The sequence below is a fragment of the Corvus kubaryi genome, unplaced genomic scaffold (genome assembly GCF_017639235.1).
Source record: "Corvus kubaryi isolate FWS band 111438036 unplaced genomic scaffold, C.kubaryi_AGA036_p1.0 split3-73, whole genome shotgun sequence".
NCBI classification, from domain to species: domain Eukaryota; kingdom Metazoa; phylum Chordata; class Aves; order Passeriformes; family Corvidae; genus Corvus; species Corvus kubaryi.
This window is the reverse complement of record NW_024582091.1, coordinates 15020671-15040127: the sequence shown is the minus strand read 5'-3', so window position 1 is coordinate 15040127 and position 19457 is coordinate 15020671. Positions and strand designations below refer to the sequence as shown.

The 19457-nt window shown below is 38.0% G+C and overlaps 1 protein-coding gene across 2 annotated transcripts in view; it reads right to left on the bottom strand.

Annotated features, from left to right (window-relative positions):
• LOC121659072 (cytochrome b5 reductase 4) overlaps positions 1-19419 on the bottom strand; it is a 32877-nt gene extending 13458 nt beyond the window's left edge. The window contains exons 1-11 of one of the 2 annotated variants that reach the window (XM_042016854.1): positions 19296-19419; positions 18570-18629; positions 18000-18153; positions 15113-15213; positions 13013-13097; positions 8908-8949; positions 6543-6597; positions 5121-5178; positions 4918-5011; positions 4326-4358; positions 3445-3567 (exon numbers count right to left, since the gene is read on the bottom strand). In XM_042016854.1, coding sequence (XP_041872788.1) covers positions 3445-3567; positions 4326-4358; positions 4918-5011; positions 5121-5178; positions 6543-6597; positions 8908-8949; positions 13013-13097; positions 15113-15213; positions 18000-18153; positions 18570-18629; positions 19296-19370 — 880 coding nt within the window. In that variant the 5' untranslated portion in view covers positions 19371-19419. The remainder of the gene's footprint in view (positions 1-3444; positions 3568-4325; positions 4359-4917; positions 5012-5120; positions 5179-6542; positions 6598-8907; positions 8950-13012; positions 13098-15112; positions 15214-17999; positions 18154-18569; positions 18630-19295) is intronic. The other variant, XM_042016855.1, reaches the window with a different exon arrangement.
• Between the last annotated feature and the right edge of the window lie 38 nt (positions 19420-19457).

Sequence of the window (19457 nt, the reverse complement as noted above, 5' to 3'; positions counted from 1 at the left end):
CTTCCAACAAAAAAACCTCTATGATCTGCCACTAAATGTGGATGAAAACCACTGCACAAAACAATGAAATTGCACCCCATTTCAGCCCTCAGAGGCAACACCACCTTGTTTCTTTACTGAACACTCTAAACATCTGCCAATAGTTGCACAGTCTTTAAAAGAGCAGAACTTAATAATTAGGTTACTTTCCAAAACAGCAACCTGAGGAAAAGTTCAGAATCATTTTCAGAAGGAAGAAGCATTTTATTCTCCATGGGAAAAAATACACACATCCCCCCAGGTCATCCCTACTAGCATGTCATTTTTTAATTGCATCTGGCTACTGCTTTTATGTGCGTTCCCCCTCATATCTCATTTCCCAGAAAAAGCACTAACAAGAAAATAATGTTTTAATACCTATTTGAAAACCTACAGTCTATCACTGTGCCATATGATGCTTTGGTTGGCTGGGAGGGGTCAGGTTTTAGGGGTTTGGTTTGGCTTTTTTGTTTTAATAAGAAAGCTCTATCTGACTTTTTATACTGCATATACACTTACAGGATGCCAGCACTATGACCATAAGCTTTTGTTTACACTTTTAATGACCAGTTTCATAACAGCTACCTAAAAGTAACGTTACCAACTCCCCTACACTGACAATCTAATTATACTGAATTGTGTTTTCTATGCAATACTGTGGGTTATAAATAATTATTTCTCCAGAAAACTAAGCACTTAATCCTTCTTAAGGAGTAGAAGCAGTATTGAATATTCTTCTGAATCTCCTGACCATCCGAAAACACAGTGCAGTTAACTGAAATTGCAATACTTTTTTTTTTTTTAATCCCCTTCAACAAAATTCAACAATTCTGTTCATTCCTTCCAATTAACTAAAATACACTGGCCAAAATTTTAGTATAAACTCAGAAGGAATTTGAGAGTACATAGGTAATTTATGTGGGAGTACGACTTTCCCAGCCTATGGAAATAGAAGGAGGGGCTTATGTTAATTGTTTCTTCATATCACAAAGCTATCAAAGGCTTCCAGTACCATCTCTGGATTATGTCACTGGCCCTGAAGAAGACCTTTATCACTTTTTTTGCAGAATTTCAACATCTGCTTTGAAACTAAATATTAAATAACCTTTAAGTATAGATGTTTCTGCACATATGGTGGACACACATCCCTCCTTTATGAACTCATTCATGAATGCTGCCATATGAACAAGTAATAAAGAAATAAAAAAAAATAAACTTTTCAAGTATCAATCCTGACTGGTTTTCAGCCCTTCCTCCTGTGCTCTGAATACAACTGAAGTGTTTTAACTGGTCAATACACACAGAAATACTAAAAAACTCAAAGACAAGAAAAACTCAATGAATTTAAACATCAGTGCTCCCACAAGCATTTACTACTCACAGCCTTGCCACCAAAGTGGAATTGTGTAATCATTTCAGGTAAAATGATTACTTTTATTAGAAAGCATAAATTACCAAAAGAATATTAATATACAAAAGTTGAATAAAATAAATAAAAAATGTGTACCAAGATAACACAGCTACTTTCTATTCTGTTCCCAAATTTTCAGAAGTGAAAATTATTAGTTACACTGTCTTCACACAAGACTCTCATAATCCTTAGAACTAAAAGGTAAAGCTGAGAGTAAGGAGACAAATATTCAAGTGAAAAAAATCAGAATATTTAGGGCAACATATCCATGCTACCGTGTATTGACTGCTGCATAGAAATACCAGATATAAAGCTATAAAACCGCTTTTTGAATTTTTTTTTTTAGCTATTAATTATTATTTCTTTGTTCACACTGCACAAGATAGGAGTTTCTTTACCCATAACATTATTTTGCTCCCACAGAAGTGAAAACAAAAAAGAAAATTCTGCAATTTAGAATAAGGGAGCACAGCTCTAAGCAGAAAAGGAAAATGCCTACTTGAAACTAAACCAGGTGGACAGAAGCCTCCAACAAGTAGATTTTATGGCTGAGCTGAAAGCAAACGTTCAAATGAAGGAAAGACACGGAGGTCTGAGCATTCTTCTATAAACACTCTTACATGCTCAATTTTAAATTTAGAGATTTAAAAATTAAAAAACTGAAGAACAGGAGTTTCTGGAGTAGGAATTAAAAAGCTACAGATATCAATTTATTTGCTAGATTACTAATGCTCAGTATGTCTTTTGTCAATTGCATCTAACTATCCCCAGCTTCCTCATTGTAATGGATCTATAAAGCCACTATATTCTATATCTCTTATTCTTTCAGATTATCTTCTCTTTCTGTTTTCTATAATCACAAAAAGCGAAAAGGAGGCAGAAAATGAGCAATGGACAGTGGACAACACATTAGATCAGGCTGCAACCCCTTAGATACAGAGGTTATATTGAAAAATCTAATATTAAAGTGGATGACTCAACAGTTTCTGAAACTCTTATAAAGAAAATGACATTCTACATAAACTAAAGGTAGCCAGAGAGGTGTGCTTTTATGCAGTCTTCCTTTTTGTAGCGCAGTAATCTCTCAACTTTAAAGGTCCATGTAGCATAACTGAGGGCCAGTAAGAGGTGTACAAGATGATGAGCAACATTTAATTAGCTCATAAAAACGTACAGCTTTGTTTTCACACATAATAACACAGACTATAATCCAACAGTCAATTTTTGAGCATTATTAGACAGAGGACCAAGAGGGCTTTTGAGAAACTAGGTGACGGTAATAACATCAGGAGTGTGGTTATAGTACACACTGTAATTTTGCAGAAAATTTTAGTTTAGCTGACAAAAGCCCAAACCCACACTGATCACTGTAATATTCTTTGGTGCTGCATCAAGTTCATACTGTTCTGTTAGCGCAAAGTGAATCCATATATAACATTTACTGCTCCTTGCAGACACATCAGCTTATTCAGAGATGGCTTTAATACCTACACATGATTTGAAGTCCCTTATTTAATCTGAGCTCAAGTTACAAAGATGCAGTGTACTGGAACAACCTTACAGCATTGACAGATGTTACTGTATCTGCAGTAGCAATTGGAAGTGAAGGTTTCTAACCCTTCACTCCAGTTACTCCCATAGTGATTGACACATGTCCATGCACTCTCTCCTCAGGGTCTACTGTGGTTTTCATATGGACAGAGAGGTCATTAAGCACACAGGTAACCATGAGATGCAACAACACTAAGGCAGTGTTCACCTTCCAATATTAGGTTCACCTTCAACTCCACTGTGGAACAAAACAAAGCAAGAAACCAAAGAAAAGCAAAAAAACCACCTCTAAGTCAAATCCTTTAAAGGAAAATTCCTGAGTAGCTTCCAACAAGATCAGACAACAATTGTGAAAGAAATGAAGGTACAACAACAGAAAAAGAAAATCCTGGAAAAAACTAAATATTACTAACAAGCTCCAAGAAGTCCTAAAACAGCTGGTAGCTGGCCATGAAATTGCTTACCTCTGTCTGTGTGTTTGACAAAGGTATTATGACCTTCCCGGGGCTGTCCCAGCATTTTCCAATGAATGTTATCCTTTTTACTTAAGATAATCTCTACTTTCCCTACTTTTTCAGCAATATTTACTAAAAGAGAAAAGATTTCATATTGTTACTTTTAGTTACACTTCGTACAAAAAAATATTTCACATGTCAAGTATAATGAAATTCAGAACAATTACTCATTTCTCAAGACACATGTAATTAATTCCTTAAATTAGAATATCAAATTAAAGGTACTTCCAGCTACCTTTCTATAATGTTATAGAGTGCAGTTAGAACAAACACTAACTGGATATGCATAATTAATACATGTTATTTGCTAAACAGATTGTGGAACCAGGACAGCTTCACAGACCATCTGGTCAAGAAAAATGCTCACAAACCCGGAGTCATCATGTACTAGAAATTGGTAGTTACCACTACTTACTACTTTCTTTTTATGGCCATTTGAATTAACAATTAAATCCAAGAAAATCCCAATCTAAGCAAAGAACAGTTTACAAATACACAACAGAACTAACTTCTAGCTTTTAACATTTAGTCATACTAAGAGGGATCAGAGCACTATCAACTTATTACTTTCACAGGCCCAAATGGCACAATTGAAGAAAAAATATTTAATGTTATGGCTTGGTTTGATTGACTGTGTCAGGACCTGGTGGCAAGTAAAACTGTAAAGTTTGACTCTGATGAGTCAGAAAAATAAATTGAAATTCCACATTCTGACATCAGAATCATAGAATATTGTGAGTTGGAAGGGACCCACAAGGATCATGGAAGTTCAGCTCCTGACTGGACTATCCTAGAAGAGATACACAAGTGCTGCAAGAGACAGAAATTACCAGCCACATCTTCTGAAACTGCATGATCCAAGTCTGAAATAAATACAAACAAACTCTGTGTTAAGCAGTAACAAAATTCTATTCCAGCCATCCTATATACATAAAGTATAGTCCAGGAATACTGAGTGAATTAATAACCATAAAAAGCTATGCATGTTTACCTGGCCTTGAAATTTGACTCATGACTTCTACAAGCCTCATGCACAAAGGCATTATTTTTCCCATTACTTTTAACAATGGCTCATGCAAAGCCACCGATCTGCATTTATGTAAATTATTGTGCCAGCCCTTGGGAATGAGGGCATTTTAATAATCGTAAAAAACACACTTGAAGAAAAATTTTACACAAGTTTAAAATCAATTTCTTCCTGCACTTTAGTCCGCATGTAAGAAGTTTAGTACATACTAAACAAATGAAGATGTGAGTTGATAAACAATGCAATTACTTTACATCAAGGTGCTTTAACAATCTCTGATGAAAGAGAAGTAAAATATTAATTGGTACATGTAAAATGCTTATGGTCTGATGAGTGGGTTTTAATAAAATAGAATGAAAATTCAGTATTTTCAACTGCGAAATTACAGTACCTACCAACTTCTACAAGATATGAGTGGTCATCGATGATCATCTCTCCCCTTAATCGTTTGTCTTGACAGTCAACTATCACCAACTCTGCATTCATATCCTTTCATAGTCAAGGGGAAGAAAAAACAACAGTTTTTCTAAAATTCTCCCAGAATTCAAGCTAGATCACAACTGGATCTTGTAATTCTTCCTTCACAAAATATACTTACCTTCTGCTTAGTATATATGACAATTGTGACCAAACTATCTGTTTGGAACCAGTCATAACTGTAAAACAAAAAATACAATGAAGAAAAAAATATAGACTTTCTTTGGGCATATAAAAACATATTTAACCCCAAGCCTTCCAGCAGAGCTTCTTTAACGAATTTACAAGCCAAACATATTACTTACTACTTTTGAAGACTAAGTCCAAAGTCAGTAATTTTGAAAAAACTACTAAAATAACTATCTAATTATGCATCCTGATAGTCAGTACATTGTAGTTAAAATTGTATGGCATTAGTTTTACTTAAAAAGCACATGCATTCTCTTTGTAGTATATGAACCTTGCTTACGAGATGATAAAAATCTTGAGTCCAGACAAAAGCACTAAATAGGCAGCATGACATCCAAGAGTTAAAGATTTGGTGCACATACCACAGAACCACAGTTCCCTTCATCTCCACAGGTAAGTTTTTGCATTCATTCCTATGTTCCCAAGTCCAAACCTTGTAATAAATCCAGGGTAAGGTAGAAAAAAAGAAAGCCTTCAAATGCTAATTATTTGTATGGCCTTACACTTGCCAGGAAGTAACTTCCATCTACTGTTTAGACTCCTGGACCAGAAAAACAGGCCAGAGAGGGAGGAGAGGGAGGAGCAAACCCTCCTGACAGCCAACACATTTTAGGCTGCACACCTTCCAGTCACATGCCAGAATATGCCTGACACACATGGGAAGAAAGGCAGCAAGGTTTGTAGAGCACTTCAGCACTTCATTCCAGTTGTTTACAAGCCACAATATTTTATGACTGCATGTAACTAGCCCAGAGATCACACACTCACAAGGGATTTTGATGCCAAGTGAGAAACTGCACCTTGAGGACCAAAGGCATCATGGAATAAAATGACACCTCAGTGACAACAGCAGGCATATCACAGTGAGCTTTTGGGGCCTGCTTTGCTTTACATGTTGTAGAAACTTGAATGCAGCTATCACATGTTAATATATTCCAGCCTGAAATGAAGCACTTTTTGAATGGCAACTGAATGGCAATTCAGATGTTTATGGGCAAATTAGTTTAAGTCAAGAAAGTAGTCAGTCCAGTTGGAATCACTTTCCATGAGTTTTCTCAAGAAGCAAAGCTGAGGAGCCTGCAAATATAAGCCATACATTTGTATACAATGCAAGACAGCACAAGCGTTAGGAATCAACAGAACAAGCAAAGAACCATCATCTGCCCATATAACCTTTGGCAAGTTCTTTAAACCTGAATCTCACATTTTCTACTTACACAAGGATAGTAATGACAAATACTCATTTAACTGAAACTTCAAGACCTAACCATGGAAGCAGTTGCCTGCATTTACTAAGAATTGCACAGAATTCTTAAATAGAATGTTCAACAGATAATAACAGACAAAGGCTTACCTCGGACCTAAATCTTTAGCAGAAGAAGCCAGTACTTTCTTCTCAGGAAGCACACCTGGAAAGAGCAGAGAGTCATTAAAATATTTTCTGGGATGCTTGCTTAATATAAATAATACTCAGGTATGTTTGGGGTTTGTGGTTTTGTTTTTTTTAATTGAATGTTCTAAGTGTCTGCCAACACTATTTAGTGACCTTCTTTCCACAGGTAGCCAGACTATGTACTTTTTGTATTTATTTTTTATTCAGCATTCTTCCCTGGAGAGCAGGGTCCTAGAACATGGAGCTCTACTTCAGAACTTAAGAGTTCCATACACCACAGTACCTATGTTGTTCTCAGTTTCATCTGTTATTAGCTTGTGTTTTTACATTTTGTGATAGTGAGGCACAAAAAGACAAAAACATTTTCTGAACGACTTTCCTTTAACAGAACTATTTGTTTCTACAATTCAGATGAATAAATTCAATTTGAGATGTCTGATCTAACCTAATTCACAAGTAAAATTTCATGTCAGCATGTAAGCAAAGGTATCAGCCCTAAGCTTTCTACACAGCACTTTGCTAGGAATTTCCACAGAATTCAGATAATCACTTTAAGTATTTAACTACATGAAACAGTCTGAAACAGCCTTTGCTGGGAAGCAACAGTTGGTCAGTCTTTCAAAATGTCAATTGTACTAACCTCTGGCATAAAAGAAACTGAACGTATTTGGCAAAATCTCAAGCACAGAGACAGATAAACAACTGCAATCCTGCATCAATTTTAACACCGAGAAGCTAAACAGAATGATGATGGAGGAAGTTGCAGACTGAACAGCTGGTAAGTGCTGGTTTCAAGCCCATTCAAAGTTAAGCCTTGCAAACCTGAAATGGCTAGGCATAAAATAATTAGCACATGAATTCTCAGTTACCCAGATTATTATCTTCTAAATGCCAGTAAGTTTTGTAGTATGACTACAAGCTTAAACACCATAACTGAGTGGCTCCACGACGTGGGAAGTAGATGAAAACAAAGAGAACCACCCTGGTCTAATCCAATCTGTCAAAACTATTTGATCACCCAGATCAGGGAATTAATCCAAAGCAATTAAAATTCAGTCGAATTACTTATTCTTTGATCCTTAATTACTCCTAAGTACACACCATCTGCAGCTGCCAAGGAAGCTAAATGGCAGAGCAGTCAGATCATTGCAAAAGAAAACCAATCACCTAATAAAAGCCTTCTCAAAAGCTAAGCCTTTCTTGAGGACACACATCATGATTTACTTGGCCTCCACAGATAACAGGAATCCATGGTCATACACACTTCTATTTGCTTTTGCAAGTCAAGAGAAATATATGAACAGCCACAATAAAATAGAACATTCTGGCAAACCAAGTGATTTACGAATTATTTTGAAATACTGTAAGAGGCTACATGAAAACAATGATTCATGCTGCAATAAAAAGACAATGATTCAGGTGATCAGTGAACCAATTAAGCAAAGTGCTCTAGTAGTCATGGTGATCATAAATCAAGAAAAGCTGGGGGTGAAGCCAAAGGCTGATGGCAGACATGAAATGAAGAGTTTAAGGTGACCACATGAACAGCAGAATTACAACCCTGTGTGTCACGGGACTGCTTTGCACAATCCCACGGGACAGCAAGGCTAGCGATAAATATTCTTACATTATCCTCTCATAGCCACATTGGAAAGAGCTGGGTTTGACAGGTGGATTGCAACACTGAGAGAAAATGAGTAGAACTGCCAGTCACAACAGGTGTGATCAGCACACAAAGTTCAACTGGAGGCTAGCTACAGTTGGCACTCGCAGGGGAAAAGGCAATGCTCATACTGTTTCACACAGTCACTAGCAAAAATATAGGGCACACACTCTTCCAGTCAGAGCAATAACAAATCATGCAAACAGGCAAAACGTTAAAGGTTAAGGTTATTAAGGGATGCAGAGAGACTGAAGAAATGGGCTGACAAAAACTTCATGAAGCTTAGAAGAAAATAAAAAATTTTCACTTTGAAAAAAAAAAAAAAAAAAAAAAAAAGATCCAGCCAAACAAGTGTAAGACCTGACTGGATAGAAAAGAGTTGGGCAGAAAATCTTCCAGGCATTTCACAGACAAGCTGACCTTCTTCGTCCATCCCACACCTCCCACATCTATACTACTCTACTGCAGTCTTACAATACTTTCAAACACAGAATTCACAATACTTGGTTAGGGTTTTGCCTTCTGAAATTTCTTACAGATCACTAGTGCCTCAGCACTGGATTTGAATGCAAAGAGAGAGAAGTTTGGGTAAATACTGCCCATTCAGTGATATTCACATAAGTTTCAGATCGACTCCCCACTTCACTCCAGGTGAAAACTTACCATTAAGCTGTTTCTTGTCTTCAGACACAGCAGAAGAAATCTCTGCAAGCATTAAGAAAAAACAACAAGGACAACAGTTAAGAAGTTACAGTATTTGCCCACATCATGCTAAATTAGGCAAAGTAAGGATCTCCCAATAAACCTTCCAGAAGGCTTAACGGAATGACCAGGATGTTTCAGACATCAAGAAGCAATAAATAAATGCAGCACTGTTTACCATTCCAAAAGATTATGTCTAATTAAAAATTGGTACATTACAAGTAGGTACATTACTAAAGAATAGGAAATGCAAGAACTCTGACACTTAAAAAAAAAAAATCACAGATTATCTTGTGCAGTTATAAACTTCATAGCTAAGAAGCTCACTGAATCTGGTAAGAATTCCAATGGCACTTGTCTCACGACATCACATCACATAGTGGACTGCAAATCTGACCAACCCAATCCTTAGAAATCTAAACCCAATCCTTGGGAGGAACACAGGAAAAAGAAAATATTTCTATAAGCTCCCTCCACCAAACGATTTTATTTTCAAGTTATTATCTGAGTTTTGCATTTATTCTACAGTACTCTACAACTATTCCAAACCAACCAACTCTAGCAGAAAAAAAATAAAAAAAGAAAGACCAAGCAAGTGAATTACACAGTGTCAATTCATTTATAAGGTGCTCAACTCGATGGGAAAGGCACTGCACCTCTCAGCCACACGTCCTTCTGTTCACAGTAAATCTGTGGAGAAACTAGTCCTCTGGTTATACCTTGGCCCCTTTCTGCCCTTCTCTACATTGCACATCTCTGAGTGTCCCAATATGAAAGGCCCAATTTATATTCTCTCTTATGGGAGCCAAGTTCGGGTGGGAGAAACAAATCTCTTCTTTCTCCTCCCTTTTCTGAAAACCAAAACAAAAATGTTTCTTCCCTGTTCTTCCATATCCTTCCCAGTGTCCTGCATCACACCACCCAAGGTTAGAGGAAAAATGCTAGAGAGATGTTAAGGAAGGCTCCTAGAGCAAAGCACCAACCACACAATATTCCAAAGTTACTTGAGAGCTCTTCAAGAACAACCTTCACCAGAGGCTTTCATACTGTGCCATTGTATGGTAAAAAGAAAATACTCCACATATTTTTGGTTGAGACAACACTTGTCTGAATATTCTGCTATACACCACTTTATGGTTTCTGCCAGGATGGGCAAGTTGCTCACAGAAACTTCTTTCTAATCAGAGGTAATTTTTTGTATTTAGAAGTCTGCTCTCGTTTCACCACATTTTAACACACTGCACAGAAATCAGCACTGCAATTTTAAGGACCACACAAGACACATCAAAGGCAGAGCCCGACCTCTCTTCCTTGGATGACATCTGAGCTCTCAGTCTAATCTAGCTGAATTAACAATAATACAGCATACATTCTGACTCCCAAGCAACCACTGAAGTAGCATAGGGACATACACTAACATGTCCGTGGAAACATCAGCAGTATTAAAGTATTTCAGACAACTGTGATAATGTTTACAGCTGAGCACCCTGAAGGGACAGCAAGCAGTTTAATGCTGTACAGGTTTGATGAGGGAGATTCTGAAATCATCTCTTACATACCTGGTACTGCACTGGCCTTCTCAGCAAGTACAAACACTACATGTTTCAGTGCAAAGACCCACTGTAACACTATAGAAGGGACACTTCAGAATTTCCTATTAGTCACTACCAAAGCATGAAGCAGTATTCCCAAAATACAAGTTGACAAAACATTAAGTATCACCAGCATTTTCAAAAGACTCTTCTTTCTTAAAAAAAAAATAATCTAGAGTGTGTAAGGACAAACTTCAGCTTCCTTAAGCAGTTCAGTAAGCAAACCATTGTACTATCTCCCAAAAAATCACCAGAATACAGGAAAAAAACCCTAAGCTAAACAACCACAAATCTTCCAGCAATGCCCCAACAAAAAAAATCTGCCATCCTTGCTCTGTATTGAGATTGCACCAAACAGCAAGTACCACTGTTTCTCCTACTACTTAATACTCACTCTCTGTCACAAAAAGAAAGCAATGTAATCCATAATTTCAAGTCTTGTCTTCCCTCTACACTTAAGCGGCCATTTAATCCTCTGTTCAAAAACGTGCACCTTAAGTTAGTAATTTATTCTTCTATTTTGAAATGCAAACTTCACAGAATATGGTTTTCTGGAAGGATAAAAGACTAGAATTACTGCTGGTTAATAGGGAAGTAAGTAAATCACTTTTTGATAATTCAAAAGAGGAGGATACACAACCTTTGAGGAATCAGAGTAAACCTTGAGAATCTTACAGTGAAGGATTTCAGCAAGTCCAGTGCTGGAGTGTTCCAGAGAAGGGCCAGAAAGCTGGTGAAGGGTCTAGAGTGTAAATCCTATGAGGAGTGGCTGAGAGAGCTGGGGTTGTTTAGCCTGGAGAAGAGGAAGCTGAGGGGGGACCTTACTGCTCTCTACAACTCCCTGAAAGGAGGCTATAGCCAGGTGGGGGTTGGCCTCTTGGCTGTGCCAGGGGAGGTTCTGGTTGGAGATCAGGAAGAACTTCCCTGAAAGGGCTGTCAAGTATTATATTAGCCTGCCCAGGGAGGTGGTAGAGTCACCATCCCCAGAACCGTTCAAGAGATGACTGGACATGGCACTTAGTCTATGGTCTAGTTGACAAGGTGGTGGCTCTTCAAAGATGGACTCAATCTTGGAGGTCTTCTCCGACCTAAATGACTCTGTAGTTCTGTAATCAGCTTGATTCTTTATTAACAAAATTACTTTTTTTCAAATCTGAAATGGCTAAAAGTGACACAGGCAACAGAATTGGTTTTATATAGTTGACAACCTTTATTCTGTAAATTTTACTGCAGCAAAATGGATAGCAAAATAATTACAGAACAAAGCAGAAAAAGTGAACAGCAGAGAAGGGACTGCCAGAGACAGCAGGGGCAAAGATATCTTTATGCTTTACTGACTGGCTGTCACAAGAATTCCATCCAGTTGCAGAAAGGTTAGGTTAATAAAATCAACAAAATTCATGTTTACTATTAAATTTCTAACTAATTAAATTTCTACCTGACAAAGTAGCACTAATGTCTCTGTAATGCCTCAACTTAGTGAGGTGGTCATGCTGCTGAGGTTTCTCCATACTTTGCAGCATGTACCTTAAAAGTTCCATCCTGGAATTAGCTACCTAGCATCATGGAGATGTAAAATACTACTCCACGCACAGACCAAACTCAACGTAACTGTTAAGATGATGTTATCTAAGCATTAAGCAAGCATGCAGAGCACCTTTTTAGGAGTTGAAGAGCTACAGAATGGCTGAAATTGTGAACTAAAGGATGCCACAGAATTGGAAAAAAATAGTTGTAATCATTAATCCTTTCATGTTTTCACTGCAGTTTTGCTAAGGGTCAATACTGAGTAACAGTGTCTGCTTCCCAGGCATAGGAAATTTTGGCTGTGGTCTACAAACTGAAAGACAGACTGAAGATTAAAGTTTCTGGAAACCATCACCCACATTCTAAGACTATACTACATTTCTTACTCTCCTGGCTCAGAGGAGTCTGTTGCATCAGCAAAATTTTCTCAAGGTAAGTTCAAATGAAAGGACCCAATAAAGTGTTCTGGAAAGAATAACTGCCCATAAAGTGTATTCAAATATCTCAATATGTATGTAACTTGCCAGACGTATGTAAGGTGCTAAAATCACCAGATTGAAAATACTGACTTTTATTTCATGATGAGAACTGCTTATGACAGTTTGCCCTCTGGGATAAGAAGAAAAAAGAGGGATCTTGGAGGAGAGCAGGGCAGGAAAAGGTCTTTTCTATCCACACAGACATATAACACACACAGCTGTTTTCTAATGACTAAAAACAAAAGAAAAAATGTAGCAGTACACTACTTATAAAAGTCTTCAACTATACAACAATTTCATCTTCAGGTACCTGCTGTAAAAAAAATTAATATATGCAAAAGCCTTCAACTCTATGCAAGAATAGAGATTCTCCTCATAAATATGAGGTGATTTAGGATTTCTCACAATTTCCAGATAACTTTGGAATAAAGTATAATAGACAATATTTCATTCTTAAAAAAACCTCACCTTTTGGAGCAGCAATAGGCTTGACAGCCATTCTCCCAACAAGACATTCCTTCAGCATTGATTCATAATTGACCCAACGATGAACCTACATTAACAAAATATTTTTTCATAAAATTTGGAATTCTTACTATGTTGTTCTATGCACTGAAATAAAAAAGTTCATTTTTGTACATTGACTAATAGAATTCATTTAGCAGATTATTTCTTAAACACATTAGAAGTCACTATTACATCATTCAGTACTTATTTGTTCTTCTATTACAGGTATCATGGAATTAAATGAAAAAATAGGATTATGAACAAAGTAGCAATAGGTTAATTTACTCATTTATGCTTTTCAATATCTGAACATCATAACCTTGAGCTACAGAATATATTTCAGAAGAGCATTTTTATGATGCATGCTACACAACTAACAGAACAAAGACCTTGTCATTACCACAACGTTTATTAGTCTTGTTTAGACAAGTGAAGGGAAAAGGGATTAAGGAAACAAACATAAAGAATAACAGTTAAGCCAAACAAACACCTCCTACCAAGCTGGTGTATTTCTGTTTGCTTCTGTCTTACTATCACTGAATCATTTGGAAATTCCCTATTTTAAAAAGTAAAATAAAGTGAAGAAAAAGCAGTAGCTTTACAGACCAGAACTGGAGAACTTGTAGAGGAAATGGATGGCAGAAAAGCGAATTCTGATAGGGCATCCAGGATAACATCACAAGAAGAGAAAAGGAAACAAAGTGTTGCATGACAAATTTGAATGGTATCTAGATTTAAAAATAAGAACTTTAATCTGGACTAGCTAAGGAGACGAGATAAAGAATCCCATCAACAAATTGTAGTTTCCTCATATACAGATAACAGAAAGAAATGAAGGATTATGAATGACAGTTAATTTTTCCAGAAATTTGGGGAACACTAGCAACCTACCAAACTCTCAAAAAAAGACCAGTATCTGACAGACACAGAAAGCAGAAGGGAAAACAAATGCCTCAGGTAACAGGAAAGTCATAAGCCAGAAACAATAAAAGTGAAAAAGCATAGTTTCAGGATCTAAACCCGCTTTCAGTCCCATGACAAAAAACCCTAAAAAAAAAAAAAAATGGTAGCAAGCACATATCTGAACAACTAAAAGGGCTTCCCCACATATTCTTGATGTCAAGACTCCTGTTTTCAAGGACATCATGTAACGACCCAGCCATATAATTCCAAGCCACAGCTTGATACTACAAATTTCTTGAAAACAAAGAATTATGCCCAAATCCAACACTTCATTTGTGAAAGGATTAATCAAGGATAGACTCAACAAAGATAAAACATTATTCATCTTTATTTACCTCATTAAAAACATTTTTCAAATAAAGGCATAACACACTCTGATGCACAAAATATAAAGAGGTAACAGAAACAGAGGAGATTTCTTTTCTGCTCTTTCCCAGTTTCTCAGCTAAACCTAGTGAGTAATGGAAATGTCAAAGAATGTCTGTTTCTAAAAAATACCAACTCAGTGAATCACATTTTACAGCAACAAGTTTGCAAGTGATTCCTTGCAGAAAGCCCACCCATGCTGCAGAACCTTTATTTTCTGAGTCTTTTCAAAACATTTAAAGAAACAGTACACAAATAAGAGACCAACTCTCATCTTGTGACTTGTTCACCAGTAAATAGAACCTCTAGCATTTTTTCTGATGACGCAGCTGCCAAGTAAATAGACAAGGAATTCTACCAGCATTTTGCAAAAAGTGAAAGCTCTTGGAAAAATAGGTCTCTCCAACAACACTAATTAGTCATTGCAGCAATTTATTAAGAAGGTGGTATCTCAAATTGTTGCTAGCTTTATTGCTATTTCTGCTAAAAAAGAGCTCTAATTGAAGCATAATTCTAACAACATAAAATGACCATGATGTTTATTATGGTCTTTTGATACAAATTTTAAACTACATGTCTCTTTCAGCACATAAAAGTGTCATTCTGAGCAGTGACCCACTGCCTTTCCTTAGGACTGAAAAGGTTTCCACTGAAATGTCCTAGAAATAATCACAAAACATACATTTTTCAAAGTATGGTGAGCAAGTGTCGTTTGCTGCCAGTTGTTCTCACCTGATCAAAGAGATCTGTACCATCAGTTCCTGCTGCTTTCATTAGTTCATCCTCACCACCTGGATGATATTCCATGTATGGTGTGACATTATATACAAATCCTGAAGAAAATATAATTTAAAAGCATATGAGCAGCATTTCTACAACCACTCCTGTCTCCAAAAACAATGGAAAGGTTAGCACAAATTAAAGAATGTACTAGTAGACAGACAGCATAATTAGAACAAACAGTATGACTTCACAAAAACAGAAACATAAGTGACACAATTGTATAGAGCACAAGAGCTATCTTATCACATGGAGATGCCAATCCTACAGTGCTGTACCACTTGCTCTGGTTTAAGACTTCAACCTAGAAATTGAACATGACGTATCCTAGATAGAGGGTAAAAGTACCACGGGCAGGTTTAAAAAGAGACAAAATTGAACCAGCTAGTGCACAGAATTGTTTTTAGTTTCTTTTCCAATTAAGTTATCCCTGAAGTGTTGCCGTAGTTATTTCCCTACCACCCAACACCATCATGGAATGAAATGCATACAGGAACAACGTGTCTCACACAAGGAAAAACTGTCGTCATCAGCAACAAAGCTTCCATTCTTTCGATTCAGCAAAATAAGAAACTTAACATAGCTTGTGTTCATTAAACGTTTACAACTCTGGTAGCAATCTGTCCCAGTAAAAGGGCTCAGCAGCGTTTCGACACTTGCAACGAGGTAAAACAATGTTTCCTCACAGGTCTGAAATTATGAACGATAATTACTATTGCTAGGCAACTGGGTTATTGGAGGCTGAAGAATGCAGCTATACACAGATTTAACCAGAGACATATTGCTGTTAACATGATTATTGCATCTCCACCTAGCCGAAAATTTGAAGATATTTAACATTATCAAAACAGGAAGCTACCAGAAGTACAACTGTGGCAGTACTTTCAGAAAAAGCTTTCAAGACATTAGGAAGTGCACATTAATTACTTCAGAAGGAAAGGCATTCAGCACTGAGCCTCGGGGCAGATATACTTGGGGCAATCCTAGCTGGCAAGAACAACCATCCCAGTCAACAACAGAGACATAGTCAATAGTAAAGGAAGGATCTCAGTACCCTTTACTGACCTGCTCTTCTGATGGCTGTATTCACTGTGCCATCTTGTGTGCAGCTGTAAATACTGCACACAATAAAATATAAGTATCTGCATAGTCATGGCCTCCTGAATATTACTCAAATTTACCATCAAACTTGCTGGAGCAGAAGAACTATCATTTATATACCCTTCATGCTTTTTTTAACTCTCCTGAACCCCCTGTTTATACGCAAATTTGTGGCCTACATGACAGCTTTCTTTGATCACACTGGGGTTTTGAACAAAGTTATCTCCTGTTGTTCTTTTATTTCGCATTGCTCTCATGAGTTTCTGCTCTTTCATATAGAGACACAGTCTAACTGCCAATGCAGAGACCTCATTTAGCTTTTCCATAATTATATTGTTTTACTACCTCTCCACATATGAGGGCTACAGATAATCCACCGTGATTTTCAGTTATGACGGTTTTTTCACTCGTCATCCAAGAACAAAGAAAAGGCAGACGTGGAAAAATTTAAGGAAAGATACAAATGCAGCTTGATGGAGTTCGCGTAAAAAAACAGAGATACAGTGAAGGTAGGATGAGTTAAAAACTAAAACAGAAGCATTTTTAGGCAGTAATTCTGTCTGCAGTAGATGTCCCTTTTTCAGAGAGAAAAATGAACAGATGTCCATAGCAAACAAGATTTTCTTTAGCTCTCCTCTCTCTGCACTAGCACATGCAACTGCAGCACAGGAAATTAACAATCCTAGTATTTTGCTCAAAGGCCAGTACTGAGTAACATGTTACTTTTACTTTCACTCTCATCCCCTTTAACAGCCAACAATAATACAATCACCCTCACATGGAAATTCTTAACTTTCTTTGTTGAAGTTCAGACATGACATTTTATCAAATATCAATGCTGTTCCTTACCAGATCAATGTTATCACTAACAGAACCACTTTTCTACAGAAATGCCCCATTAGCTACTCTGATCTTCTTAATCTATCTTCAAAGAGATTAGTGTTATCTCCTAACAAACTTAAGGTGATATTTATGTATTTTAGCCTCTAAATGATTAAATTGCAGAGCAAACATTTTACTCCTTTCTGTAGGACCACTAGGAACTTCATTTGCAACTCTGAAAATACTCTTCTAGCCACAGCTATTGCTCCAGACCATTGCTAAATGTGTAACGTATGATTCAACTTCTGACCTGAAATGTCATTAAAATAATAACAGAAATAGAACTGCATAGTTACTACAGGTATTTGTTATTGTAGACAGAGAGTACAGTTGCTCTGTGTGGCAACAGTCATTTGCATCACTAAGTATTATTTCCTAAAGACCATTCTACACACTTAAGTAGTATTTTTAATATTTATATGCCTATGGGTGCTCTAAAGCAATCCCTAAAAATAGTCAACTCCTCAAAATAATAAACTGCCCAAGACTGAGGAGTGTACATGTCAGCATTTTCAGACTCCTATTTTCTTGCTAAGCCCTTTTTATTCGGTACATTACCTAAAATCTTGTGTTTTATTATTTTCACAGGCATCTATAAAATAGGTATAAAACACTCCCATTTAAAAGACTTCTTTAGAAAGGCTTGAAAGCAAAGAAAATCTTTGTAACACAAAATCTCTTACTTGAAGTTATGCCCAATTATGTCACGATTACACCTGGCCTAAGCACAGGACGTGCATAGTTTTCTTTTGGCATGTGGCTTTTGTTGTTGTCGTTTGGGTTTTGTTGCTTCTTCCCTAAGTACAGAAAAGAGAAGCCAGGTAAAAAACACAGAAGTAACATCACAGCAACTGACCTCTTATACATATCCAGCAGTCCTCCTTTTTGTTGTGTTTAGAGAGCTCATCTTCAGTCACTTCAATCAGCCTCCCTTTCAAACCAGTCAAGTCCTTCCCACTTTTAGTTAGCCGAATCCAATCCATAAGACTCCTTCCTGGTTTTAAAGGTACCTGAAGAATAACAAATGTACAAACAACTTCAAAGTCTAAAGGAAGAAAAAGCCATTCAATACACTTTTCTAAGCTCCATAGGAGAGCTCAGACAAAAGAAAAAAGAAATAACCCAACTCATATTATTCACTGATATTTGGGAGCCCTACTCAATAGTAAGGGTGCTTAAGGAAGCATTGTGGGTAGTAACACAGACATAGAAATCACTGAATATCAACAAACATTCAGATGACTCTTCCCAAAGCAAACTGAAGATATGAAGTCTGCCTGTGGTGGTAAATCATTTAAGATGCAGTCCAGAAACCCAGGAGCAATAAAGAAAAGAGATTTAAAAATTATGGTCAGGTAAAACAAGGTTTGCCTTCACAGCATTCATAAAGACTTTCCACAAGCCCTACAGCAACTGGAAGCCTCACCCAGAGAAAGCTGGGACAGAAGTCTGGTAGCTTTCCAGAGAAGTATTTCCATGGCCTGCCCTGAAAGGCAAAGCAAGATCTTCAGGGGGTCTAACACCTTCCTTTTCAACAGCAGCACAGTCTGAGAACCCTTTTGATCCAAACTTTAACAGCAGGAAACGGGGTTAAAGAACTGCGGTCGTACAAAACCACAGGAAAAAGAGAAGCAAAAAACCTAAAGTGTACATAGATAAACCCACATCTTTTAATGCTACTTTAGTCCATGTCTGCTGTCTAAGCGAGGTCTGCAGACAACAAGTGTTCTCAAAACCTCTCCAAAGAAGAAGATCCAACACATAAAGCATAAGCTGCACGCAATAATTCCAAGGTGAAAGTCTTCATCTCTGCACAGGAGGCACAGCCTGGGCAGGCAGTACCGGAAGCATTATCACCGCCGCCCTCTCAAACGAGAAGTACCAAGCGCTTTCCAGCGACGCAGCCGAGCCGGCCCCTCGCCCGAGCCCTTGCCGCGGCTCCTCGGCGGCCGCTGGAGTATGAGACCGCTGGAGGGGAGCGGCCTGCGGCAGCCCAGCCCCAGCCCCAGCGGGAACCGACCGGGAACCGACCCTAACCACCGGAGCTCGGCCAGGCGGGGCCAGGCCAGGCAGCCGCCGCCGGCGCAGCGGGGAAAACGCGGGTGTCCTTCACGATCCCCCAAGCGACAGTCAGCGGCAGAGCCGCCCCTACCTTGCTGCGGGCACCCGCTGCCGCTCGCTGCTGGGAGCCGGGCGCGGGGAAGGCCGGCGGCGTCACGTTGAGCATCCTGCCGGGCCAGGCCGCGGCCGGGCCCCGGCGGGAGGGCGGGCGGAGCGCTGGGGCACAGCGCGCAGGCTCCGCCGCGGCGGGCGG